The sequence below is a fragment of the Anopheles maculipalpis genome, chromosome X (assembly GCF_943734695.1).
Source record: "Anopheles maculipalpis chromosome X, idAnoMacuDA_375_x, whole genome shotgun sequence".
Classification (NCBI taxonomy): domain Eukaryota; kingdom Metazoa; phylum Arthropoda; class Insecta; order Diptera; family Culicidae; genus Anopheles; species Anopheles maculipalpis.
This window is the reverse complement of record NC_064870.1, coordinates 4,643,788-4,671,145: the sequence shown is the minus strand read 5'-3', so window position 1 is coordinate 4,671,145 and position 27,358 is coordinate 4,643,788. Positions and strand designations below refer to the sequence as shown.

The following is a 27,358-nucleotide window of genomic DNA, read 5'->3' as shown; positions in this document are numbered from 1 at the left end:
GAAGGTCAAGCGCGGAACACTATCGCGATCTGTGAGGCGCATCTTCTGACATCGGGGCCGCCGCCCCCCGTCCCCAATATTTGCCGATGACACGCGGTTTATAAAAAATGTGTTCTTTTGCTCCCCCCCACCCCCCACCCCCCATTTCGCACACCGAAATCCGAAGTCTTTTCCGCTTAATAGAGCTCTCTTGCGTGTGCTCGCTCGTGCTCTTGCGTTCGCTCCGCGCACACACCGACAAACCTTTGCCTGCCTCCCGGAAGTAATTTGTTATTATAGCGGGCCCTATGAAGAAGAAAAAACACAAAACGCTCCAACAATCTCGCGTATTCTGGTGTTTGTGTGTATTGATCGTTTCGCGGGTCTTTTGTATGCGTTTTGTCAGTTGTGTGTGTGTTGGGCATCACTTGTGTAGTGCGAGTGAGGTGATTCATTGTCAATGAATATTTTAGTTTTTCACGGGCACGCCAGGCTAGGGGTGGGGAGGGGGGGGGGGATGTGAGAGGGGGCGATGATGGGTTTGGTAAAGGAAGGGTCGGCCCACGACAAGTTACTCATCGGTTTTCCTTCTTATTTTTCTTAATAGTTGGAAGTCATCCCAAAAAAAAAAGACCCTTGTAGGGACTAACGTCTTCGATTTTTATTTTGTATCACATGCTAATGCGTTCTCTTTCCATCTATCTGCAGGCTCTATACACACAGCAGCATTGCTATGGCGTCCAATCAGCAGTATTGGGTGCTACAACCGATCGACGACGCGGACACGTCCGAGTTCAGCCTGCTCGATCTGGAACCGAAAACCGAACTAGATCTAATGGTGTTTGGCATTCCCGGAAGCGACAGTAGTGTAGGTAGCGGTGGCGGGCCGATTGCCCGATCGGCGGAAGGTGTGGCCACAAACAGTGGCGACGGTGGTGGGACCAGTAACGTTCTCGGTGGTGCGAATTCGCTCGATTCGATGAGTTACAGTGTTAGCAGTAGCAATCCAAATTTGAGCCTCCTATCGTCCACCCTAAGCACAAGCCTGTACGACACACAGCTGCTGTCCGATCAGAAACCCCAGATCCGGCACGATTGTATGTGGGCCGGTATGTGTGCGGATCAGTCACATCCGGAGAAGCATAGTGGAGGGTGTGGTGGATGCGCTCAGCGGAAGCAGCAACAACAACAACATTTGCTCCAACACCAACAGCAATCGTCGGTAGGAAGCACGATCGGCAATCTCGCGCTGTTACCTTCCAAGGACATTCACAAGCTAGCACCGAGCGGCGAGCAGCCCACAGAAACGGCTCTTACGGCGAAGAGTGGACCGCCTGCCAGCAGCAGTAGTAGTGTGCTGGTAAACCGCACCACTGCCGCCAGCAATGAATTCTCGGCTTTCTCACGGAAGTACGCGTGCAGCCGAGCGAGCCTGCTGGCAGCACCGTTCAAAGCGACGCAAGGTGCGGCCCGGATACCGGCCGGCAGCTCTCTCCTCATCAAACGTCAGCAGCAGCAGCAGCTTTCCTCCGGGATGACCGCCCAAAACTGCCGACAGTTGCCAACGTCACCACCGACCTCGTCGTCATCGGAGAGTGGTGTCAGTTCGGGCGAGGGTGGCAGTGAAGCGAACGAACAGAGCTTGCGGATGGTGCGGGTGCCCCATCTGCCACGTGGTTCGTTCCTGGCGTCCCGCGAGCAGGAAGCGCGCAGTATAGCGGCCCAAAATCATGCCCGGCCCGATACGCCCCTCAGTCTGGACGATGATCCGCTCGAGTTCAAGCATAACCTCGATCTGGTGGCGACCTGCACGATCGGTTCGAACCAGCAGAGCCTGCTACATGCAGCGTCCTCGCTGCCATCGGCTTCGTGCAGCAGCTCGTCGTCTTCCAACACCACCACCACCAGCAGCAGCACTGCCACTTCCTACCCGAGCGCGACCAGCGTCAGCTCGGTTTCGCAAACGCCGGGCGTAGAATCTCTCACATTTTACGGACGGTTGGGTGGTAGCTGTAGCTGTGGCGGTATCAACAATAGCAATAGCATCAGTAGTATAGGACATACGGCCCAGTGCTACTTCAACTACCTGCAGGACACGAGCATTGACGATGACATGCGGATCAAGCAACTGCGTGAGCAGCTACTAATGCTCGACGATCCGTGCGTTGTACCACCGAACCACCACCATCATTACCATCATCACCATAACCACCATCCGCATCTTGGCCATCACCATGCATATCAGTTCCGGCCCGACTCACCGAACGTGGATAGTCAGCTCGAGCAGCTGCTGAACGATTTGCGCGAAATAGATGAGGGTAGTAGCTGCCTGCTGGATGATCAGCAGCACACGACCGCACCGGCAAGCCATAGCGTTGGTATGAAGGACGGGCCGCCACTAGCACCATCGTCATCCGCGTCACTCCACCCGCAACCGCACCACCACCAGCAGCGCAGTTCACTGACGTTGGCACCGTGCGGCGGTGAGCTGAGTGGGGTTGCACATGCCACCTGCAACAAGGAATGCTACTACAACGGCAGCAGCAGTAGCAGCAGCCTGGAGCTGCCGCATCATCTGGCATCGCCCAGCGGTGAACGGCGGCGGCGGCACCAATTCGCCCACCGTCGGCGTAGTATTACCGGCCGGGGTTGGATGAGCGATGACGATGACGACGAAGAGGAGGAGGAGGAGGATCTACTGAAACAGTTGGAGGAAGACGATGACTTTTACGAAAAGCATTTCGAGCAGAATTCTGCCGATGTGGTGGCGGCTTGCAACACCGTCATAAATGGCTACACCAACACCTCCTCCTGGGAGGACGAGGAGGAAGAGGATGATGAAGAGGAGGAGGAGGAGGAGGACGAAGAGGAAAGTGGAGAGGACGAGGATAAGGACGAGCAGGAGGAGGAGGAGGAGGCCGATGAGGAGGAGGAGGAGGAAAGCATGTACGGTGATGGTAGCAGTAGTCGGAGTCGAAGCAGAATCCGAACCCCCCGGCATCGCTACCACAATCAATACAGCCATCAACGGCGTGTCGCCCGCTCCTACCGCCCGTACAATGTGGAGGTGTACCGCAGCAATGGCAAAAACCAGAAGAAACAGTCCACCGGCAGTATGCTTACTAACGGTGGGGTTAACACGATCATTGCTGGCTCCGGTGCGTCACTCAAGTCGTCCATGCTCGGCTCGAAACTCAGCAGTACGACGAGTGGCAACAGCAGCAGCCCCACTAATGGCAGCATCAGCAACTCGGCCGTTACATCGGCCGCCCAGCAACCGTCGAACGGTGGCTCAGGCGCTAACACCTATCAGGCAACGCACTTTGGTGATCATAGTTACACCCGACCAAAGGGTGGCTACAACATGAACGAGCTTGGCGTACAGACACCATCAGATTCTGGTGAGTTTCGTTTTACTTCTGCTTTGCCATTGCTAAATCTCTATAAATTATGGGACCTGGGCATATAGAGAAAGACCCTAGAAAAATTCTAGGATCCAAAGTATGATACGACACCCAGGCATCGTTAGCTATCATTCCTCAGTTTCTCTCTTCAGATAGGAGTCACCTCGCGATACTCTGATCTACCATTTCTTGCTTCTTTGATTTGAAGTTATCCTAAGCTGACTAGGGTTTTCGGGCAGACACGGCTGAACACGCATAGCCTCCCTACAAAAAATGAAAAAATAGTCTTCTAACAATGCCGAGGGCTAGATATTGATTTTTTTTAGAACATTTCAACTTACTTCGACACGCCTGCCGCAACGCGTGAGCCTCTTGATGTGAAAGCTCACCGGTGAGAAAGTGAACAGAGGCGGCTCACCCGCCCGATGAACACGCGCGTTGAGTAAACGTGGCGGTTCATTCTCATCCCACCTCACTGACGCGCGGGGGGGAATGAATTCGATTATTTTCAGGGTTGTCAAACTTGACCGTGCGTCTTCCCCAAGTATTGGACATTCGTCATCAAAAACACTTGCCAAGAGAGTGACCGTTTGCAAAATGATTCATCCTCACTCGGTTGTGGGAAAATGATTCCGCCGATGGAAAATGAATCAATTTTTATCGTTCCATCCATGGTTGACAGTTCGTGGACGGTGGTGCACATTGGGAGGCGATGACGTCATAGGGTTTTTAGGCGTGGCCCGGACTTGGTTTGGGTTTTCCGTCCACCGTCGTTTCCTCAGCTTCTCCGATGTGTGCGGAAAAGCTGCAGGGGGGAAGGTTTCTTTACACTCCGGTAAAATCCATCCTAGGACAACTATTACGCTCGCTTCCGTGCTTCCCTCCCCCCCCCCCCCCCCCCCCTACGACGGCAATGTGCCTCGTTTCTCCGAGCGCGGGACGAGAGCATGCGCCGGATTTTTTTTCTCTTCTTCTCTTCGTTGGTTGCTGTTGGCTTTCCCGGCAAGAATTTTGTGCATGTTGGTAAGGAGTGTTCTGTGTGGGCAGGGAACGAGGGGGAACGTGCGTGTGGGGGAAACACGCCATACGTCGCCAGGTCGTCGTCGTCCATACGGGCGCGCGTGCGTACACGGTTGGGCTACCCGTGTTTTGGGGGGTCTCCCAACCCCCCCCCCTCCCCTCCCGCCGAGAATGAAGGGAAAACGATTGAGACACACGAAGGAGGGCGATGTTTCAGGGTCATCGGTCTTTCGCAGTCTCGACAGTCTCCGGATGATGTGTGTTTTTTTGTTTTTTGGTTTCAGGAAGATTTGCTCTCCTTCACCCCCACCCCCCCCCCCCCCCCCCCCCGTGTTTGTTACTTTCGTTGGACTTTTTTTTAATTCCTTCTCGTGGAAAATGCAGATGGAAAATTATACCCACCTTTTCCTTGCCAGAAAGGGTAACAAATAAGGGCATAATTTTTTATATTTTTTTATTTAAAATGGCGGTTGTAAAGTAGCCTTAACTGATATAAACTATTAGGAGCGAATAAAAAATGCTTTTATTTTGCACAAAAAGTCCTACAAAACTGATTTTCAAACCAACATCAAGGATCAATAAGGCCATACTAAGTCATCATAAGACTCCTCAGTTAAAGGCGTTGGCATCAAACTTTTTTTTTTTTTCTTACTTTCCTGTATCAATGTTCGATGAGTTCATGTACTGGCATTAAAGTTTAATATTGCATGTACAATGCTCTGCGGCGACGAAAGTACGTGTTGGCGCAATGCGGTGCCCTTCCAGCATGTGTGTGTGTGTGTGCTCGCCTTTCTCTCTATAGGGACAGGGCAGTTTTATCAGTCCGGCCGCAGCATCCGCTTTGGGACGTGTTGAAGATGCTTTCGGGCGTGGAAAACGTGATATTCTCCCATCAAATGGGTAGTTGTATTTTTCCTTCACCACATCGTTTCACTTCCGAATGGTGGACTGTGACAAAGAGAGAGAGAGAAAGAGAGAACCTGTCGAGCACTTTCACTTTTCAAACGCTCTGCGACAAGTGCATTGAACTCCTTTGGCCGTTGGAGGATGATCGGTTGGTCGTGTTTGGAGAATTTTCTTATGAGTTTAATCAATTAAATTTTGCTACTCGATACTACTCGATTGGTTATCGATTTATGTTCGAATTTCGTTTCACTTTTAATGCCGAATTTCGAGCATGGAAAGCTCGGTCAGAATAACCCCCCCCTCCCTTCCCCGCAGCACGCGTGAACCTATGAATTGCGAATGAATTCTTGATGTACGCGCCCTTTAATGCGTAATAATCCACACGGCAAGGGCTCACATATGTCTCACGCTTCTTGAAGGGTTAGAGTGTACATATGACGTAATGAGTGTAACGCCACCAACCAACTCCAAAGCGTCTCCCCACAGCCAACCTCTGCCTAACTACATCCAAAAAAAGGGAAAAAAGTAAAAGCCTTGTCCGGAAGAATTGTGTTCCCACCAACCACCCCCACCCAACCCCCCAGAAGCTTATTCTTAGAAGAAGTGAAAGGAAAAGCGCGTACGAGAAAATGAAAATGGGAAAATTTCCATTGGCGGGCGCGTGCGTATGTTTGGTTGCTTTTTTTTTTCGTTCCTTTTTGGATTTTCCTATTTTTTTTTGTTGGTGCTACGGAAAAAGTGCGTGCGCCGTAACCGAGAAGCTTCTTGGGGTTTGAAGAAGGTGGAGGGGGATCCCCCAGTGGTATGAGTATCGGGTTCAAGGTCACAAGCCCTTTTTCGAATGAGTTCATTCGCCCTGCTCAGCTCTTTTTTTTTGAAGCATTGGACAAAAAGGATAAAGAGAGAGAGAGAGAGAGAGAGAGTGAGAGAGAGAGAGAGAGAGAGAGAGAGAACACCGTTATAAGGACTTCCTGTGTTGAAATTGGGGTTTGGTAAGAGGGCGAAGAGAAGAAACCTGGGGTAGGAATGGAGACTTATTTTTTCCGCTCACCACGGACACGCGTGGAGGGGTCAACAAGCATGGCTGTCTTCTTGGGGTAGTCTGCATCACACGTGCGCGCGCTCTCTATCTCTATCTCTCCATCTCTCCATTCCGCGGTCTCGGGCAGCGAAAATTTTAGTGCGCATGGTTCTTCCCTATAAGGAGCAGCAGCGAACACAAGGATATATGTAAATGAAGAAGGAAGAAGGGGAGTAGCGCGAGAAGGGAGTAGTTTAGTTTCCGGTTTGCATAATGCGTCGCCCTTTTACGAATTGTGTTTGTAGCCAGACAGAAAAAAGGGGATGGAGGGACAATAGAAAGAAGACACATGGGGTAGAGCTGCTTCGTTGTTCTGTCCTCCCGATTGTGTCCTTGATGTCCTTAACACAAAAGGAGCAAAGATCTTTCAAGACGCTGCTTTTTGTCTGTAATTATGTATGTAGAAACATTTTTCGCTTTGAACTTCAAGAACTCATCCTTTTGTTGACGAGAGAAGACACAAAGGAAATGTAATTTTTTCCCTATTTTTAAATATTGCGGAATTTGATGGTTTTTATACCCTGCTCTCCTCAAGACTTCTTCTTTTTCTTAGTTCCGGACTCGACTCGTTAAAGTTATGGTTGGATTCAGTACAAATCCGTTGCCAGAAAAAACCCTTTGAGAGACGGGTCTGGATAGGATTCGATACCGGAATCCTACGTGTCGAAAGATCGGTGCCGTTACCGCTTCGGCTATCGGGATCGTCCTACAGTCTCACACTCAGAGTTGCAATATAATGCTATCCAAACATTAAACAGCCATTAAACTAATCGAGCGCGATAGTAAGAGGGTATTTATTGATTCCTTTTTCTTTTTATTCAAAAACCGAATGCAAAAAAAAAACGCTTTGTGCCGGTTTTATGTTTCTCAGAATGTATTCCTCTCCTCGTTTTTTTTTTTTGTTTCAAAAATACTTACAATAAAAAAGGACACTAAAAAACGAAAATTGAAAAGCGCAATTAGGAAAAGAAATTCAAAAAGATGATTAAATTGCACTCTATAGGTAGCGAGGTCGTTGATACAAATGCGGAACACCGCACAATATCGTACTAAATCGAGAGATCGCCATTAAATGCTTTATGCGAAGAAAATCGTGGGAAAAACTTACTCCATTTCTTGCAAAAGCAACCACACACATACAAAAAGAGAAGAAAAGATCCTTTTTTATATGCAAAAGATGGCAAGCAAATGTCTTCCCTAGAAGAGAGGGGCCAGTCTCACAACACAATAACCCAAGAAGTAAAAAAAAGATGCTGCAAATTTACCATATGTACACACGTGTGTGCTTCAGGGAAACGCGAAGGAAGCATGAATCAAGAAAAATCAAGAGATTGGCGCGACTTAATACGCAGTTTTTCTTCTTCAGCCCCCTCCCCCCTCCCTCGCTGCCGAGACCATTAAACAAGGGCGAGAGAGAGAGAGAAAGAGAGTGAGAAAGGAAGGCGGATGAGAGAAAAAAAACCCAACTGACAGAAACCTGTTCCTGTGTGCTGCACGGGAACGGCGCAAGGAAATGATGGGGTAAAGGGTTTTGAAGGGCGAGGCTATAATATATTAGAGAAATGTAAGACGAGTTCGAGCAAAAGTCCCTTCTCTTTTACATTAGGCAAGGACAAAAAATTATTTGACGCTTACAGTTTGAAGGAAACAAAAAAACTTTTCGAAAAAAGGACACCCAATAGAAGAATTAAAAGAATGTCCGGGAAAGTTGTCGGCGACATGTTTTGAGCATTTTTGCTAGTTTTGCTCTTCCAAAAGGGGAGTTTGGGGGGGGGGGGGGGGGGCGGTTTGTCTTCTTTTGGTATTGTGGAGCCCATTATTTACGCCACGCCAACACATTCTTTCGTATCCACGCTCCGTGGATACATCCCGGAGCTGATTCACTATATTCCCGGCCACTGCTCACGGGGTGATTTAATGCGAAGGAATTCGAGACACACAGCGGCGCGAGGTCTTCCCGGCGGTACCATACGAGAGACGCACTTTTTATCATTTGCGGCAGCATCAATGCGCATATATATACGACAGCAAGATTCTCGCTCCTGTTGCCATGCGGAGAAAAATGTGTTTCGATATGTATATGTATGTTTTAGGCATACAGAGAGAGAGAGAGAGAGGGAGCGAGAGAAAAGAGAGCTTTGAAAGATGGTTTTTTTGTTGGCGAGCGAAGGCCAAGAAATGATAGAAGATGCCGGGGGATGAACCAAATGGATTTTGGCCGTGGCGTTGTGGTGGATTCCGATAAACGTTATACAAGGATATACTGTGAGAGAAAGAGAGAGAGAGAGAGAGAGAGAGAGAGAGAGAGAGAGAGAGAGAGAGAGAGAGAGAGCAAGTTAGCAGTATTTTGGGGGATGAATCTAAGAATACACGTGGTCTGAAGTTGTTCATTTTGGGACACTATTAGCATTTGGGTGAACTACTCGGTTCATGATGTGATGAACGCATTCTGAACTAATAAGGGAGAAAGAATTGATTTACCATTTAAGCCCGTATGAAAGTATTCGTCCTTTAAATGCGTTCTTTTGATTTTAAATTCATTTTTACTCCTCTCAAATTCGTTACAGATGAAGAAATTGACGTCGTATCTGTTGGCGATAAAAACCTGCCGACCAATCCGACCGAACGCGACATGCGCCATATGCAGTCGGAGGTAGCGAACAAGATACGCACGGCATCGTCCCGCACTGCCGGCAATGGTGCCCTTCCGTACGGTGCTGGCAGCTCGCACCATCACCACCACTACCAGCGTCAGCATCATCTGGGCGATGGGCAAAGGCTGCACCACCATCTCGGCGGTATCTATCCGACGCCGGCCGGTTCGACGACGATATCCGGTGCGAACACACCGCTACCGACGAGAAGTGGGGGTGCGAGCGTTGCCTCGTCGCCACCGCCCGCCTGCAGCATCCCGTCCACCACCACCGGTCTGCTGCACACCAGCTCCGGCACGTCGTCGTCTTCCGGCCCGTCCCGGAAGCGGCCCGTCGGTGGCAGCAGTAAACGTTCGTCGAACGCTAGCAAACGGATGCGTCTCGGCCACTCGAAGCGTGGTGGTGGTGACGGCAGCAACGGTGGCCGGCACGATACGGCTGCCGCCCAGGCGCTGGCGGACGAGCTCGACACGGTCGAGAAGCGGAACCTGCACAACAACCTCGAACGGCAGCGCCGGATCGGGCTGAAGAATCTGTTCGAGGAGCTGAAGCGTCAGATACCGCAGCTGCGCGACAAGGACCGGGCGCCCAAGGTAAACATACTGCGCGAGGCGGCAACCCTGTGCACCCGCCTCAGCCAGGAGGCGGAACAGGTGAATGAGCTGCGTCAGCAGCAGATGAAGCTGTACGAACGCGTGCGCTATCTGCGCTCCACCGTACACAGCCAGCAGCGGCTCGGCGTATAGAGAGTTGAAGTTAGTCTTAATTGGTGAACCGAGTCCGTGGGAAAAGGAGTGGAGCGCGTGAGAGGACTCGGGGGGGTTTTTTACCAATAGCTCCCCGTGGCCAAAGACCGCGCACCATCACAAGATACATCCATACCAGGATAAAAGGGGATAAACGGCACCCTGTGCCACGTCCAACCGGTCCCAGTCAATGGGGGAGGGTCTGGACCAGGGGGTTAATGAGTTTCGTCAGCACGGGTTTGACCAGTGTACGAACACACGCGAGCAAACGCGCTATTTGCGCTGGAGCGGAGGACAGTCACGGAGTTTGCAAAAGAAACAGAGCGAGAAAGAGAGATATATATATATATATATAGAGAGAGAGAGAGAGAGAGAGAGAGAGAGATGGAGAGTGATTTGAAAGGAGAAGATAGATGGGCGAAGGAAGAGAGGTACAGAGAGAAGTATGTTGACTCCCACACATGTCGTCGGGTATGTTTGTGGTACACATGACCTTGTTTTTTTGTTTTTTTTTTGATTATTTTTAAATGGATTTATTTCCTTTTTTTTGTTTGGCTAAATTGCATCATCCGAGGAGGAAGAAGAAAAAGAGAAAAACTACACAAAGAGAGACAATTAGAATAAACAATTCAAATGGATTGTTACTAGGAATAGGCGAGCGAGACAGAGTGCAGAGCAGAAAGGAGAAGGAGCCAGGGATTAATGAAGATGAAAACAAACTAATAGTTCCTGATTTGTTTTGTTTTTTTGGTTTGTTTGTAAACAAAATCAAACCTTTTATTATCATGTAAGAAATACTTTGCTACTTCTAATCTCGAACATTATTATCCTATCCTATGGTTTAAAACCGCTTTCTGCCTTTTGTCGCCAAGGGGCTTTACATTACTTAGAACTCGTAACGGCGACTACTCTACGGCGGAATCCCCTCTACGTTTTTTTTTGCCATTCTCTTGCTCGTCATGCAGCTGAGAGTATCGAACAATCTAAAGAAGGATCCGCACTGGGATCCCTAACAAAGTCGTCGCCATTAACGTATGATCCGATGAATTGCGCCACATTCCTATGCGGACTAAACTATCGTGAACGTGTTGTCGGTGCCACCAAAAAACAACTTGATTGAGCGAAAAGCATAAACCCTCCCGGTTGTGTTGTCCTTCATGAATGTGAGCTCTAACGCATTACTGAACAAGGATGTACGCACTTGGTATCTGTAGCTGTGTAACGCCCCGATACTATTACCCACAAGCGTTCATCGCAAGCTTTGCTTCGATGCGGTGTGGCCTTCACATCAAACGGACAGCTTTTTGGGTGCTTTTTTTTTTGCATTTTCGGAAACGTGCACAAACCAAGTGTGGTTCCTTTGGGTTTGAACTTTCAATCGGGTTGCAGCTATGTGAGCCCCTTGGGAGGATCGCTAGGGAGGGGGGGGGGGGGAAGGTTTGTTTGTTGTGTACCCGCAAATGAATTCTTCTTTAGAATAGTGAGATTTTGAGACTCTCAAATCCAAAACTGCTTTTCTTTGTGTGTGTGTGTATGTGTGTGTGAGCGTGGATGTGTACATACGTATTGGGGAATTGAGGTGGGATATATACATATACATACAAATACATATATTTGGGGCGAAGTTTAGTTGGTCCTAGAGAAATAGAGTAAGGTTAAAAATAAGGGGAAGGGGTTGAACACCCCAAACCACATACACACACACACACACCCCCCTTCACAAGTAGATTGCGTTGACCATTGATATAAAAAGTTTGAACTTTTTTTTTTGCTGTTTTTTCCCCTTTATCTGTACGTTTGATTTATAGCTGAAAAGCAAAAGCATAATTTCCTATTAAAAACTGTAAGAGCGTATGAGAGAAGTACCAAAACCTGCACCGTGTTGTGTGTTATCCTCTTTTCCATACGCTTATATGCTTTGGTTTTCCTTGTTAAACATGCATGCGTGGCTAGATTAAAAATTGCGCGCATTTAATTAACCCCCCTCCCCTTCTTCACACAATATGTCAACGGGGCAGAAACGGTTCATTTCTTTGCCCTTTTTAAGACATTTAGTTTAAAAAATCGAATCGCTTTTGCTGCTGGGCGGTACCACTAACTATTATTAGACGTACGCGTGTACATGTTACTTAAAGGAGATTGGATGATGGCAATGGATAATAGATAGCAAGGCAAAGCTAAATTGTCATGATATATATATATATAGTGTAGGTGTCGGTCTCGATCGTCCACCCTTTCCCTTTAACATTGGCAGGCACTTTAGACCAAAGGTGTTTTTGTAGTGTGAAGATTGAAAGCGAGGATTGCTGGGAGAGGGTGTGGAAGGAAAAAAGCATTTATTTATGCTTCACAGAAACTATATTGAAGCTGGATTGTGTACATTCACAAGCTCTAAATTACACGAAATCGCGTATTAGGTATTATTATATTGAAGAGTGCATTTTGCTGCATGCGTATATGAATATAATTACACAATTTACACACATAGACCCTATATATATAATGCAACAGACATATATACACATAATTACTATATACAGTACAGTACATAGGGCGAGATTAGAGCGCTGGGGGCAAGAGACAATCTAACTCTACTAGCCCAAAACTAGATGCTATAATGTTGATCGATAAACAGAAATCGTAAGATATAGGGATTATGTCGAATAAATAAATATCAATTAGCTCTCACAATAATAACGCTTTTTAACGCAATGCATGCAAAAGCATCATCAAGCTGATACAGACAGGCAAGAGAGATAAATTCAGAAAAGGGATTTGTTGGACGAGATGGGACGATGTTGACGAATTGCAATTGCTCTTTATAGAATTTTTATTATTACTTTTTTTTGAACAAGTTTCCATTAATTTTCTCTTCAACAAAATAAATCCCAATAACTGAGATATATTCCTCTCAACGTTATCGTGTGCTTCTTCCGGTAAGCAAACACATGGTGAAACGCGAAAAAAAAAGAGGGAAAAACGATATATGTTATTAAGATATTTTGATCTTGTCTTTATATTTTTAAAAATTGTGTTCCGTTTCGCCTTTCTCTCTGTATTTGGAAAACCTTTGACTGCGGCGCCTGTAGTAGTGAGGGTGGGGGGGGGGGGGGAGTTGTAGTGGTAGTAGCAGTAGGAGCAGTAGTAGAAGAAGTAGCGAAGAAAGCGGCATAGAAGGAAGCGACCCAGGAATAGTGATGCGATAAGGGTGCTTAAGGGTGATATGTGGGTGGGGTGGTGATGTCATCTTGAATTGTGTTTTTTTTCTTACTTTTGTTAACCCCAAAACGATTATGACAGGATTTATGTTGCTCGTTTTCAACGGTATATAATTACAAAGGAAACGAACAAAAAATGCTCACATCCCCGCCCCGCCATATGAATACTAACAGCCCCTTTGTAACGTTGTGTTCATTACTTGTTACGAATAGTAATCGTTTGTGCGTCTGTGTGTGTGTGAGTGTGTATGTGCGTGCGCGGAAGAGAAAAAGCAAAAGATGCGTTTCTTTTTTCTAGCAAGTGCGTTTAAAATGAACGTCGCGCGCGCGCGTGTGTGTGTGTCCGGGAATGGAAAAAGAAAAAAAGAAAACCTTTTTTGGGGAAGGGGGAAAGACAAAACCTTTTTTTTTCTTGTTATATATATTTCTTTTGTTTTCACTTTCTTCTGTCAAACAGTCGAAATGACATTTTCGACACTTTGTTTATTTTAGGATTTATTATTTTTTTGGTTCGTTTTCGACAACTAGAATTAACGTGTGTTGTAAAGGGGGAAAGAGAGGGAAGGAGGTGTGCGAATGGGCCGCTATTGCGGTGGGTTAGACGTTCCTTTGTGTTTGGATGCTGCATTGGATGACACACGAGGATTAAGATCGTGCGTGTAGACTTTTTCCTGTTAGAGTAGAGAATTTTCTGTAGGTAGGATTTAAGAATTTTTTTTATCATACAATTATAACATTGTTTTTTTTCGTATTGATGCTAAAATTAGTTAGGGATTTTTTTTTATGAAATAAAATTGATTTTATTGTGTGTGATGTGAAGAAGAAGGACAGAGAGAGAGAGAGAGAGAGAGAGAGAGAGAGAGAGAGAGAGAGAGAGAGAGAGAGAGAGAGGAGAGAGTGGTAACAGAAATGGCAAAGGGGAGTCGTCGCCGTGCTGCAACCATACTGCGATAAGTGTGTCCCTTCACACAACAAATACCACCATAAACTATCTCCTCCGTTATAAGGTTGAGAGGTCGAAGAATCTTTACAAGATCGAAACACTTGACTTGCTTGGCTTCACCCAACCTCCCAGCATCATATATGTCCGGCCATATGATGGCACACTATAGACTTCTTGATACTTGGTTTCGGTCCTGAAATGGAGCTCTTTTTTGGAGTTTTTTTTTATCCGAACAGAACTCAACCACAATTTAAAAAAAAGTCATCCAAATATCACCTAATATAGTAATACGAAAATAATAAACACACGGCTAAAGAAAATGTACTCCCCGCGCCATTATGCTGTATTGTTCTCTCCTTTCTCTGCCCCCAAAAAAGATTGTCATCTAGTTTAGTAAGCGTTTTTTTTTAATTATATCTACGATTACGATTGAATACCGATAGAACCGCCACCACAACATATACACGGAGACAATTAGGCAGCGCTGTTAGGTAGCGGAAGTAGTAGTGGTAGTAGTTGTAGTATTTTTACGGTGTTTTTTTTTTGTTTTATTTGAAACGATAATAGGTGATTTGATGAAATTAGTGAAACAAACGATTTTTTTTTAAAATAATTCCTTCGGATTTCATGAGAAAAGAGAGAAACAACGTTCTCTCTGGCTAAAAACACTTTTGGTTCATTATTTTCGCGTAGACTATAAGTGGTAGATGCTAAGTGTTCTGCGACTACTTTACTATTACTACTGTAAGGATACAGATCTACTATAATTACATTTTTTTTTACAAAATTTTTGTTAGTGTTTTTTTTTCTTTTTCGTTTGCATAAATGTTCTTTCAAACCTAAAACGATGGATTTGGTGTTTTGTTTATTTTTTTTTGTTACTCATTCGCTTCGAGCTCGATCGTTTCTTAGTTGGCGTTGTAAGTATGTGCGCGTGTGTGCAAAGAACGAAAGAAAGTAGGATTTTGAATTGTGTTCTTTTTTTTTTAATTTAATTTTGTTTTGTTTGGAAAAGAATTGTTCAACCCCCAATCAAGCAAAGGCCATTTTAACATAAGTGATTTTTTTTTGTTCTATTCCAACCTCGCAACTTTACATGACGCAAATATGCATTCACACGGTGTGCGCACGTACACTATGCTACCGGCGATATACTAAGGAACGATCGTACTCTTGCGAAATAGAAAAGAAATGCTCGAGAAAAAGGGAGAGAGAGAGAGAGCGAGAAAGAGAGGATAGCAAAGGAAAGAAAACAAACTGAAGTGTACCTAGAACAGCATCAAACATAAAACTGCGGACCTTATTCTATTTGGGGGGGCAATCGACCCTTAGGTGTCACGGCAATCGGCCCATTTCAAATCAATTGTTTTTCTGGCAAGCGAAAATATTGTAACCACGCGTCTGGGACGCTTTGTGGTGCGGAGAGACAAAACAAATTTGAAAAAAAACCAGTGCTTTACTTACTTATATACATTTATATTACGCATTATTACCCTACATTAGCGAACACTTCGATGCCGAAGTTGAACAATTCCTCTGCATGTTTCATTACAATCGTACATTCTAAACAAGGAAATAACACGCAAAACACTACCTACGTACTCTAGACCATTAACTATGATAAAAGCTATAGCTATACATACATATGCATACATACAGATAGATATGCATGTTATATATATATACATACAAACTTTTGAAATCCCAAAGGTGTAAAGAAAAGTCAGTGGCAGGCAGAAAACGCTGGGTGCATTTCTGTTAGACAAACTACTAACTTCTGACCACTACCACCAATCAAGCTGGGTTCGTATTCTCATCCCTTATATTCTCACTCTCACGTAAGGATATCCTTCGCTCTGATATTGATTTTGATATTGTCGTAAGGAAGAATTGGGAAGAATTTGTTGGATTTGTTTTTTTTTTTGGTTTTGTTTATACCATTTGCTCAAACCATTACCGTACACCTCGCTATTAAGACGTTCATTACACTTCTGCGGCATAAGCAGGAAAATAGAAAAAAAAACAGGAATAGATTTCTATCTAGTTTCGTGTTTTTGCATTTAGTTATATTTTTCGGTACAAAATTTGCTCAACTTTTGTTGTTGCTGTTGTTGCAATTATTATCACACAGTGTCAGTTTTAAGCCGGAACCAGTGATAAAATTGCTTTACCAATGCCACATTAAACTAAGCTTAAAAATGGCTGCATCAATTGACAATAGAATATTGAAAAGAAAAAAAAAAACAGCAGGAAAGGAGAGGAGACTGCCAGCAACACAGCTAAGGTCAAATAACAAAATAGAGATACTGCAAATAAAACAAAAAAAAACAACGAAGTACAATAGCCCCAATATAGTTCAATTCCAACTTTTCATTGGAGTTTAATTCGTCCGGATTTATGTTCTGTGGATGGTTTCTTCTTTTTAACCATGTTGTCGTACGTTACCATTTGGGTGGAAGAGATTAATTACTAAAAATCACCCAAAAACCATCGACATCTATATGCAGATGCAGGGCTGGGGATCCTCTGAACGTTTTTTTTTTAATTTGAATTTGAATGTAGTTTTTATCGACAAAAAACAAATTCTTTTTTTTTCATTAGTTTTAAAAATTCTTCACTTATACTTACTTATACTACTTCAATTTAATGTCTCTTTAGTACGATGCGATACTTTATATGTTGTTTTTAATGTGAAAATTTATTTGTGCATATATATATATAATGAGTGTACAGAAGTAAGGGATGCAGGATCAGGAGAAGGAAAATGGGATAGTGGACGCTCGACTCTGCTAATCCTGTGCATTACAGGGTTAATGAGTGTGACAGTGGGATCTTCCTTGAGTAGTAGTTTCACTTGTGTGGTTTAAGATGGAAAAAAGAGAGAGAGAGAGAAATAGAGAAAGAGAATGGGTAGGGATTGGGCTAAAGAAAGGTAAAATAATGCTAGAAAGGTAATAAATTAGCAAGGTATGCGTGCTAGCTATTGTTTGCAGTTAAATTAAAAAAATAAACGCATGATGATTGAAAGGTAGTTAGTTGAAACAAACAAATAAAGGTTCCGAAGAAGCAAAACAAAGCAAAAAACAAACAAGAGAAAATGAACTATTGTCGCTGAATTGTTAAATAAAATATCTAAAATAAAATCCACAAACCGACACACCTACACATGCCCCTGGAAAAATAAAAAAAACAGATTTAAAAAGAAAATCCAAACCCTTTCTGCCTGCTTGCTTATGATGATCGGGTGATCGGGAAAGGAAAAAAAAATCAGGTTCTTGTTGTAGTTTTTTTTCTCTCTTTTCATTGTTTTATCCTAATTTTTGTAACACTTTGAAAGAAATGTGAAAAACCATTGATTTTATCTAAATTATTGAGGAATGATTTCTAGAACGTACAGTCATTTTCCGACATACCGTGGATGGACCGGAGCAATTCGCATATCTCAAGTGTAAAATCAATCACAAGAATTAAATCTGCACAACTAACCCTACGTAATGTGTCAAATTTCCAAAATCCGAGTATCTCGAGTACCACCCCATAAGTCGGACACTGACTGTAATCATCTTTCCTTCCCCCTCCCGCGTACCGATAAATGGTAGGTCAAGAAAAGCTTTGAAAATAACGGTGCCACAAAGATGGCGGAAGAAAAATAATCGCCATTTATTATCCCGGTCGATTCAATTAATCAATAGAGGATTTTAAGTGGACACGACAGCTACCCTACCCTCGACCAAAGGTGAGGTAAGAGATAGCCGGTACTGGGTACTAATGATCAAGACTACACGAACTTTGTCTTTTATCAGGTAAGTAGCATCGCAGTGCCTCAACATTACGCGTAAGAAAATCAACAGTAAATCATTCGAACCACCCAGAAAAGAGAGAGAGAGTGTCTTCGGACGGGTGCCGGATTATCAAGCCTGAGGATCAGCTTTTCCATCCCCATTTTGGTTGGTGTAGATCCCCGAACGCTTCTGATGTAGAAGATGTCAGAGAGAAAGAGAGAGAGGGAGGTCATGCTTTTTTATCGTGCTGCATTGGCGACAAATATGACATAACGTAAAGAGCTTTTGAATTGCCGCTTCCCACGATCAGTATGTGTGTAGCAACGCTTAACTTTGTTTCGATGTGGCATTGACGGTGACGCACGGACCCTTGTGCAAAGTGTTAAAGGAATGAATTGCTGTGAAGATTCGCGGGAGGTGTAAGATTAGCTTTTTGGGGAAGGTTGGGGTGGAAAGGTCCTAATCCTAGACGATGTTTGTTGTGGTTTTTTTTTTGGTCTCATCTTAAACACTCGCCTCTCATTCAACTGATAGTGCAACAGACAGTTTTTCGGGCCTTGTGGTAGAGAGGAGCGCAATATATACTGCGAGACAGAAAAGTGCGAGCGAACGAGTGCGCACGATGGATGCTATTGGCATATCTCGCCCAACACACACACAATATTTACACATGTGCCAGTGCGGCGCCGGTGGAGGCCACGAGCCCGATTTTTCCTCAGTTGCTAAGGCCTTCTAAGGCACGATAGACAGTTCGTGATAACGCTGGTGGCGGCCGGGAGAGCTGGTGGAGGCGGGCGGACGAAGCGGATGGGGCAAAGGGAAACGCACGTCCGGCTCACGTCATCGCGACGACTTTACACTCGATGTGTGTAACTCACTCGGCACTATACGGCGGTGAGTACCGTTCTGTTGAGGCTGAAGTGACAATTGGCAGTGTGTGTGTGTGTGTGCGGGCGTGCGTGTGTGACACAGAAACAACTTTCCGCATTGTGCCGGCCGGTATTTTGGGGTCTACCTATATACACACGCACGCGGCGTAATCAAACATATTGACAGCTGATAGTGCTGACCCAGCTGCATCTCAAGGCAAGCGGGGTCCCTTTGGCAACAGTAAGGGTGTACTCGCTCCGATCTCTATCATTTATCGGATGTCTTGGAACCAATGGAAGCGGGGGAGGGAGGGGATGAGGTGTGCTTACGCACACTCAACACAGAGATCTCTTCACGTGTCTTGACTTTTCGCACACGGCAGAGATATGGGCGTGTGCTCCAGCGTTTGATTAGAAATCCCCAAACGGAGGACTCGCTGACCAGCACATCAGCACAGGAGAGTTAACACATACACATACTGCCTAGCCCTCTGGTACAAAGTACGAGATCTCCAGCTCCAAGAACACCCAGAACCAGTGTGCCTCAGATATTGGTCGCCTGCTGCCCGGATATAGCGCGCAGGTCCAGCAGTTAGCTTCTGAAACCCCCTCCGAACACACTACCGGTTGACCGGTTGAAACCGACTTTTCGAATACTCCCCTTACAACCTCTTTCCGCTATCCGCCGATTCCGAAACCCCGGACGGGTACGCTAAACGCTGTCGAAGATCCCGGGTGCTAAACGGAACGGCAATGTTGACCCGCGAAAGCGACTGGCCGTCAAATAGTGTTGGATGCCCTTTTCGGTTGTGTGCTGTTCTTGAAGGTGGCGGGAACCGCCGGGACTGCTTGTAGTTAAAGGGGCCGCGGTGTTGCTAACAATCGTTTCGGCGATCGTTGACCTAAACTTAGATTGATCTGTCACGGTCCCTTTATTTTTAACAGCGCACACATACCATCGTCGCGCTATCGGCGCTTCCGTGGCGAAGACAGCACCCGTAAGGTAGAAGCTATTTTAGAAGGCATTGCATGTTCTAAACCCTCCATTCCCCCCCACCCTACCCGCATGTACCCTTCCACCATCTAATCTGCTTCCCCTTTCCCACCGGGCGATTTTGGGAACCGTGTGTGTTGCTACGCAAATACCCAGGATCGCCGAGTTGTCGACGCTCCTCACTACTGACGCTTCATTTCGCCATGTCAGGTCTAATTTTCGCGTTCTAAAAAAGTCTTTGAGTGTGATTGTTCTGCTATGTACTTCGGGGACACAGTGTAGGGAGCTATGTTACATTATCCGCTTACGATGTTACGCAAGTTCAACACTGTTCTCATCATGACTTGTTCTTTGATTTCGGGATTGGGAGAGTCGCCCAAATGCTTGATGGTTTCCCAAGTTGTAATTTCTTCCAAGAATCAACGATTTTCAAAGATTCTGGCAGCAGCTACCTTACATTGGTGTACTACACCCCGACGCTGACCTTCACGCTTGATGGCAGGTTTACACCTGCGTGAAGTAGTGTGCGGTGTTGCTGTTGCTGCTACTCATTCCACTTTCTTGCAGAGCTCCTCTTCGTCGCACACCCTTCAAATGTCTTGATAGCGTGCGGTGAGCTATTATAAAATAATAAAGCAACCCCGCGAGCGATTGTGCTCGGCAATATGTTGGCTAGCATATGCTTCAGATACATTCTTCACTTCACCGCCAGCGCTACCGCCACATCGCGATAACTGCGATATGATGACATTTAACATCAACACTTCCGGACAGCGGTTTGGCCGGACGGTAGAGAGGTGTGTGTACGAAACGGTTTCTTATACATTCGCTACTTATAATGTGGTTATAAGTCTGAAGTCTACATCCCGGCCATACCATAAAATGACCACGAACATGTAGAACTCTCAATACAAAAAAAAAAACGACTCCTTTACCAACTATATGCGACTCCCGTCCACATCCAGGTCGAAATCGATAATTCCCTTCCAAGGGCTATCTCTCACTCCACCTTCACGACTGCGGTTGAAAAGAAAGTCTGGAAAACGGCCTTCCAAGCTTTGCCTTCCCCGTGGCTGTGGTTCTCGGTACGTGCGTTTGTAAGGCTTTACGTCCTCCCGGAGGACGTTCACACCGGTTCAACATCGACGCGCCAACCATTGCTAAGGAACTTGGGCGATATCTCACACACACCGGACACCGGTGGATGGATTGGTGTACGCTCGTATTTAACCATCATCGCTCTTTGCTTGCAATTGGTCGCTGCCTCCCACCGAACGGGGTTAGTTTACCAGGAAAAGGTGGAGTTTGGGTTACAGCCCACGGATTGCATTTCAGCACTGACCCTTCCCAGGGCGGTCGGTAGTGTTGCTGGTCATGTTATGTGTTGCACTTTGCGTTCTATCGCGTGGATCTGCATAGGGCGATGCAGCACGAGGAAAACTAGGATGAGGGGGGAGGGTGTAGGTATTTGGTGGAGAACGAAATTTCAGTCTGAGCAGTTGTCTGAGCCCCTGAGAATTATGCTGTCTGTCTCTTGGTTGGTTGATGCTCGAACTGCTCGGCGGCAATCGGCGTCGAAAACCACAAAGGAACCTTGGCCACACTTAATAGCTGTGTCCAGCGAGCGGTTGGTGAGTTCGCATGACATCAGTAACTGCTCATCGCATGCAGACACGGACCCTACTTACATCCAGCGCTGAAAAGACAGGTTTAAAGGGTTACAATTGATATAGGAATGCTGTCGAACTATCAAGACCATGGGTCATCATTTCTAAGGCATTAAAATTTGGAAACACAGAAATTGGACTAGAAATCGGGATGTAAAAATTGGGAACTTTGGTTTCTCTTGCTGCTCAGTTAACGCAGATTGTAAAAATCTGCGTCCAATTAGCTAGCCTCACGCCTTGTGTGCTGCTGTCTGTGCCTGAGCAAAGTTGTAAACGCGTTTGTTCCTGCTTGTTCGTGCTCCAAGAACTGTGATTTGTTTTTCTCGAGCAGACCGAAAACAAAAAAATCTGCTTTGAACGAAAAATCTTCCGACGAACCAATGGGGGAAGCGAGCACTCGTGTACACCAGAATCCGAGAAACGGGGTCGAAATCTCGGAACTCTACCAACAACAACATCAAGAAAAAACGCAGCTTTTGTTCCCGTTTCTGGGGTTTTTTTTTTCAAACATTTTCCGCCCATCCTGCCTGTGAAGTAAAACCTATTCAATCACCGTATATCCTTCCTTCCCAAGTTTCGGGTCTGTTGCGGCCGGGCTCTCCTGGCACACCGTCAGCCCGCTCGGCCCGTAACTTCCTTGATGCGTGTGACCTTCAACGATTTATGTGCCGAGTTTCGGGTTCTCGGTGGAGAAACGGGAAGATTCCGGTTAAGCAGCCGCCGTGCCTGCATTTTGTCGTCCACGGGCTGCGTTTGTAGGTATATATATCTGCGCACACTAGGAAGAGAGATGAGCTGAAGAGAAAGGTGACCGGCTAGCTGATTGAAGGCAGGGGCTACACAGCGTGTTTCCCCGAGGCAAAATGGGAAACGAAGGAAACGTGAACCGACCCTTAAGAAACGCATACAATTAGGTACCCAACTCCCAAAAGACCTACAGCGAACGGGCCCGGGAAGGGACCCCGGACGCAAGCCAAACAGGTATCATCGGAATGGACCGGTGGTTGTGCAAAATACCGAAGCGGAGGTAAAGGAATGAAAGGCGTACAACAACCAGAAAGCCGGCCGGCGAATGTCTAGGCGTAAAGAAGCAATAGAAAAATGGAAAACCAAAAGCAAGAAACGAGCAGAAAAGGGAAAACACTGATTATAGAAGAAGGGACAGGTAGAGCGAAAAGAAATCCAGCCCAAAGTATCGAAGCAACAAGGAAACGGGTGTAGTAAAAACAGAAGAGAAATACAATTAAAAAAAAAAAACGCGAGAATGGAGGATTTGTGAACGCACAAACACACGCACCAGTGGATGCAAAAACGACCTTAAATAAAAGAGGTCGAAAATGCCGAAAACCCGGCCAAAGATTTGGCGCACTAGAAGAAAACCCAGATTGTAGTCCCGGGGAAGAAGAAATGGCGTGCCTGCGCGAGTGAGCGCCCAAGACGGAGCGAAGAGTGGTAAAGAATGTGTGTCTTCTCGGTTGTATTGCTGCAAGGAAACACGCGGGGAAGGCAAAGGCAAAAGGATGGCGAAATTAGACAGGTTTTTTTTTTTTGTTATTTCGTTGTACAATTCGCAACACCGCCAGAGAGAACCTAAGAAATCGATCTTTGCGAATAAGAAGCTTATAAGGCTCGCCAGAGGCAGTAAAAAAATGAGATTCGGAAAGAAGTGTGGTAGAAGGAAACGAGAAAAACTTCACTCTTACACCTATATCCATGTGCGAATGTCCGGCTCCGGTGAATGGGGTGGATGTTTGTTATATGCTTCAAAGTGGCGGAATGTGTTTCGCTATCGTTCACTTTTATCTGAAGCCATTGGTCGGTGCAAAAGTACACGGAACCGAAACCGGCACAAATTCTGGGCGAAGTATTTTCGGGATGCTTGTAAACCTTAGATTGGCTAACTTGGTTTTGGGGAGGTTTTTCGGGGTTCCAGTGAAGTTCCCCACAGAGCTCTGAGATTGAGAGGGTTGGAGAACATTTTACTAGAATTAATTCTTGATGACGAGCCGCTAGGACACGCTTGAGAAATCGAGGTATCGAGTACTTACTACCAGATCAGTAATGGGCTTCTTGGCTTAACAATTTAATGGCTTACTAGACTTGCTGTGATACCATGCAGTTGGATAGTCAGTCCTAATTACGAGGGAGCAATTCCGGGGTATCGATATGGGCCGCTGTTGACTCACCACAGGCTCACTCGTTGTTGTTGACTTAATGACCTTCACTTTAGGGCTTATAAGATTTGATGATAAATCTGGCGGTTAAAAAAGTTCGAATCGAATTCCAAAAAAATTGCATGAATTTCTAGTGCATTGAAACAGTTCGAATAATCTAAACGGTCGCATTCTTTGCAGCATGAGTCACAGGATGCCGGATGCATGCGATTTGAATTGCGAAGTGCCATTGGCGTTGTAGAGTATCGCCGTATTATTTTGCAAGCTGCAATTTCTAAGAACTTTGCGGTAGGAAATTACGTCAGAGACTGCGTAGACTGCTCTTCCAGGGAACGATTGTATCGTAACGTATGAAAAAGGGTGCGTTGTTGGTAGAAGATTTCGCATGTTATTTGTCCAGTACCAGACATAAAGTATTTTAAATAAAATATAAAAAATGCAAAGGTTTTAATTTATAGAAAAAGTTGAGTGACAGTTTGAAAATAAATAAAAAATTAAATACTTTTTTTATTGAATGGATTATCCAAAAATAGTATACAAATTAAACGGAGAGATTTAAATTGTCTCACTATTTTTTCCCGGGAAAAGCAAAACCGTAACTGTGGCAAGAATTTAAGAGAAAAAAAAAATTAATAAATATTAATTTCAAGAACAATTTTTGCCCATAGTCCTCATTCTCGGTCTCTCAGCACTCAACGCTGACACTCACCCAACTGTCATCGACGCGTATCGTGCGCCGCGTACCGCGCTGGCTCTTTTTTAATGGTGCGTCCGGGCAATGTTCGGTGGTGTGTTCCGCGTGTTCGCCGTGCGTGTTTGTTTCCCAGTGGCCATTGATAAAGTGTACTACCGGTGTAGCATTCCAGCGCAGCGTCGACGGCATCATCCGTACGCCACAATGTCCGCCGTTCCGCCGGTTGTGGTGATTCTCGGTTCGACCGGTACGGGCAAAACGAAGCTGTCGCTCGAGCTAGCGGCCCGGTACGGCGGGGAGGTGATCAGTGCCGATTCGATGCAAGTGAGTGTTCGCGTGAGTGACTTGAGCGAGTGCCGCCTCAATCAGCTGTTCTTGAAGAAGCGCAAAAAAAAGGCCCTCGCACTCTGCCGGATATAGCGCCGGTGTTCGAAAAAAGCCGCATAAATTTAATTAAAAAACTGAGTGATGATAGATCGTTTATAATGGAGTGTCCCGCAGAATGGAGTTTGCTCCCTTACCGAAAACAGAAACTGAAACGGAACCAGTTCTTCAATTCTTGATCCATCCACATCGATAAGGCCAAGGTTCTAGTTATGCGTAACAGGTCTTGTAAATGAGCAGTGGGATGATAAATTTGACAGTCGGCCCGAGATCCGAGCTAATAGCGAGGTACCCCTTTAAAGTTTTAATAGCACCGTGTACCACACGCGCGCAAGCTTTTAAGATGTGGCCTTCAGTGATGGCCTTGAGATCAGATCGCGCACCCAACACGACTGAATCGGGTGTAGGGCACTCCGTCAAGTGTCCTGCCACGTTCGTTTCATCCTCGAGCAGAAGTCTACCCTTCACAGAGAAAAAGAAGGGCCCTCTAGATACATAGCTTCAAACCTTCAATCCTTACCAACAAAAAACCCTTGGTCATGATGTAAAGGTACGGCTCCGTTTCCGTATTCCCGCCGAGATATCCTTTTACCCGTTTGTAGAGTACTTGATTGTAGTGACCGCCGCAGCCAATATTTGCAAAATCATGACCAAAAGCTGGGAGGTATCGTTCCCAATAAAAAAAAAAGCATTTCCGTAGACTACGGTACCGACACCCGCAGGAAGCAATGACGTCCACAGTTTCCCAACGCTTCACCGTACACCTGTCGTCTGGGCGTGATTAATTTCCCAGCGATCTGTGCGGTACCATATGGTTTGGGGTGGGTTAATTTTGATGTTTGATCATTAATTGTTTTCCCAGCTTCCCAATATTTACTCTTTCCTTTTTAATTTAGCCCAAAAGCTCACATGCGGCGTGTAGTTCGCTTAGGATCTGCCTAAAGGGGTTGCCTTTTCATTACTTTACCGAGTTTTTTTGGCTAGTCACGCCGGTTACGATGAAGTTTACCGAGCCTAAGGACCCCTAGGATTTTTGCTTTCGACTTTACACTGTCTGTCCCAGTCTGGCAGGTACCGTGCGTCATTGCCAGATGCAGATGATTCGGTGGTCTGACATCGATTGGAAAGCTTCAACGAACGTCCAACCGCAAAACTAGAGCATCCAGGTATTCCCTTTTCAACTCAATTTCGCGAATTCTTCCGAATGTCGGATGAATTTGACCAAGCGTTGTTTTAGTGCTGGAAAAAGGGTAGTCTTTCTCTTTGTGGAAAAGTTCTCGTGTCTTTACAGCATGTACATTCGTTGTATGTTTCTGTATTTGCTTCCCCTCCCTGTAATTCGACGATTCTGCATAAATTATGTTGAACAGGGTCCGAAAACGCGACTCGTTGTAGATCCCGGGCACGATTAGGTGAAATCGTAAAAGCTTCTACAGCCTCGAGACGTGAGCTGGATGCCGCCTCAAATCGTCAAAAATTTGACAGCAACCATGGGGTCGTAAAAATGTGTCCACGCGGTGTTCTGAGAGGAAAGTGGAATCGGACGGCGAAACGGAAGCAGAACGAGAGGACGGTGATGATGATGGTGATGATAATAGTGGTAGTGTGTTGGGATGCGGGCGATTATCGAGCTTACTTAGTCTTGCGTCGTTTGGTCGCGCTATCGAATCACAGCCGGGCGAACAGGTAACCGTCCGATAAACGTCTTCTCCAACGGTTCCGAAGTCTGTATGCGTAATATATTTCTGAGTCTCCCGGGATCCGATCAACGAACGCGCAGACTATAGTTGAGCAAGCAGTTTATTGCTTTGCTTGATAGAAGTTGGGACGCTTTTATGTTCTTCTGTTCCTCAACGTTCTCACATATTTTGGAGGACGTGAAGGACGTGACGAGAGGAAACTTTTGAATCAAAAAATTCTCTCAGCGGTTCTTTGCGGCCAGCAAGGTGGTAATGCGATAATGGGAACTGCTTCCAATCTCGGACGTCCGCTAGTCCAGGGAATGGAGCAGCGGACGGTGAGAATGAAAACGCTTTTCGTCGTGAGGGCTTCATTTAGATTTCGTTTCACAGGTATACACAGGACTAGACATTGTAACTGCCAAGGCAACGCAGGAGGAGCAGCAACAGGTGGTTCATCATCTGCTGAGCGTGGTTACGCCAGATCAAGCCTTTACCGTGACCCATTTCCGTGAGCGTGCCTTACCGATCGTATCCTTTTCAATTGTAACGTCAAAAGTGTAATCATTGTTCGTAATTAATTTTAAGCTATGTTGCATCGGGTGTACACTTGTTCAAGGGATAATTACTTGCCGGTAAAATGGTGACAGATCAGTAATGGATACTATACTGACTTGACATTTCTCTTCACACACTAACATTACAGTACATTAGAGGACTCTCAATGGCGGCATCATCACTCATAGTTTTTTGGACAAAAATGATCGTTCTTTTTTTTTACGAAACGTGCTGAAAAATGGTGTCTAGTTTGTGTGTGCCGCTCGTCCATTAAACTTGAAGAGCAGAGCTGGGTAGGGCAGAGCAGGCGGATTCTCCGAGGGTCTTACAGAACGCGTGTACATGTACCAATAAAAAAAAAGAAGAAACCGGTCCTACCCTGGAGCTGACCAAAAGCGTTTCCAAACCATTCGACCATAGCCGTCGTAGTGGCCGTCAATTCATTCAATATTCATGAACCGGGCGGCACAGGCAGCGAGCGTGCCGGTTGGGGTACACAGGGCGGCGCGAGGTGGTCCTGTCAAAAATCGGTTTGTTTGGCGAGTTGGGCTTGCGCAACGTTTGCCGTTTGGACTGGACGAATGGGGGAATGGAAGATGCGTGTGT

At 45.7% G+C, this 27,358-nt stretch overlaps 3 protein-coding genes across 3 annotated transcripts in view; all 3 read left to right on the top strand.

Moving 5' to 3' along the window:
* The window catches only part of LOC126561227 (brefeldin A-inhibited guanine nucleotide-exchange protein 3), a 212,221-nt gene that overhangs the window by 126,256 nt on the left and 58,607 nt on the right, over positions 1–27,358 (top strand). The gene's annotated exons all lie outside the window — the stretch shown is intronic.
* On the top strand, positions 713–9,790 carry LOC126567424 (uncharacterized). The gene is made up of 2 exons (XM_050223650.1): positions 713–3,380; positions 8,958–9,790. Exons 1-2 carry the CDS (start codon positions 713–715, stop codon positions 9,788–9,790), a joined length of 3,501 nt encoding a protein of 1,166 aa, XP_050079607.1.
* LOC126562625 (tRNA dimethylallyltransferase) overlaps positions 24,216–27,358 on the top strand; it is a 44,928-nt gene continuing 41,785 nt past the window's right edge. The window contains exons 1-2 of the mRNA XM_050219184.1: positions 24,216–24,455; positions 26,588–26,725. Of these exons, the coding sequence (XP_050075141.1) occupies positions 24,216–24,455; positions 26,588–26,725 (378 nt within the window). The remainder of the gene's footprint in view (positions 24,456–26,587; positions 26,726–27,358) is intronic.

Excerpts from the sequence above, each read along its gene's own strand:
- LOC126567424 (XM_050223650.1), top strand. The coding sequence starts at position 713 with ATGGCGTCCAATCAGCAGTATTGGGTGCTACAACCGATCGACGACGCG. Across the intron at positions 3,381-8,957 it reads ACAGACACCATCAGATTCTG|ATGAAGAAATTGACGTCGTA; the intron begins GTGAGTTTCGTT and ends AATTCGTTACAG.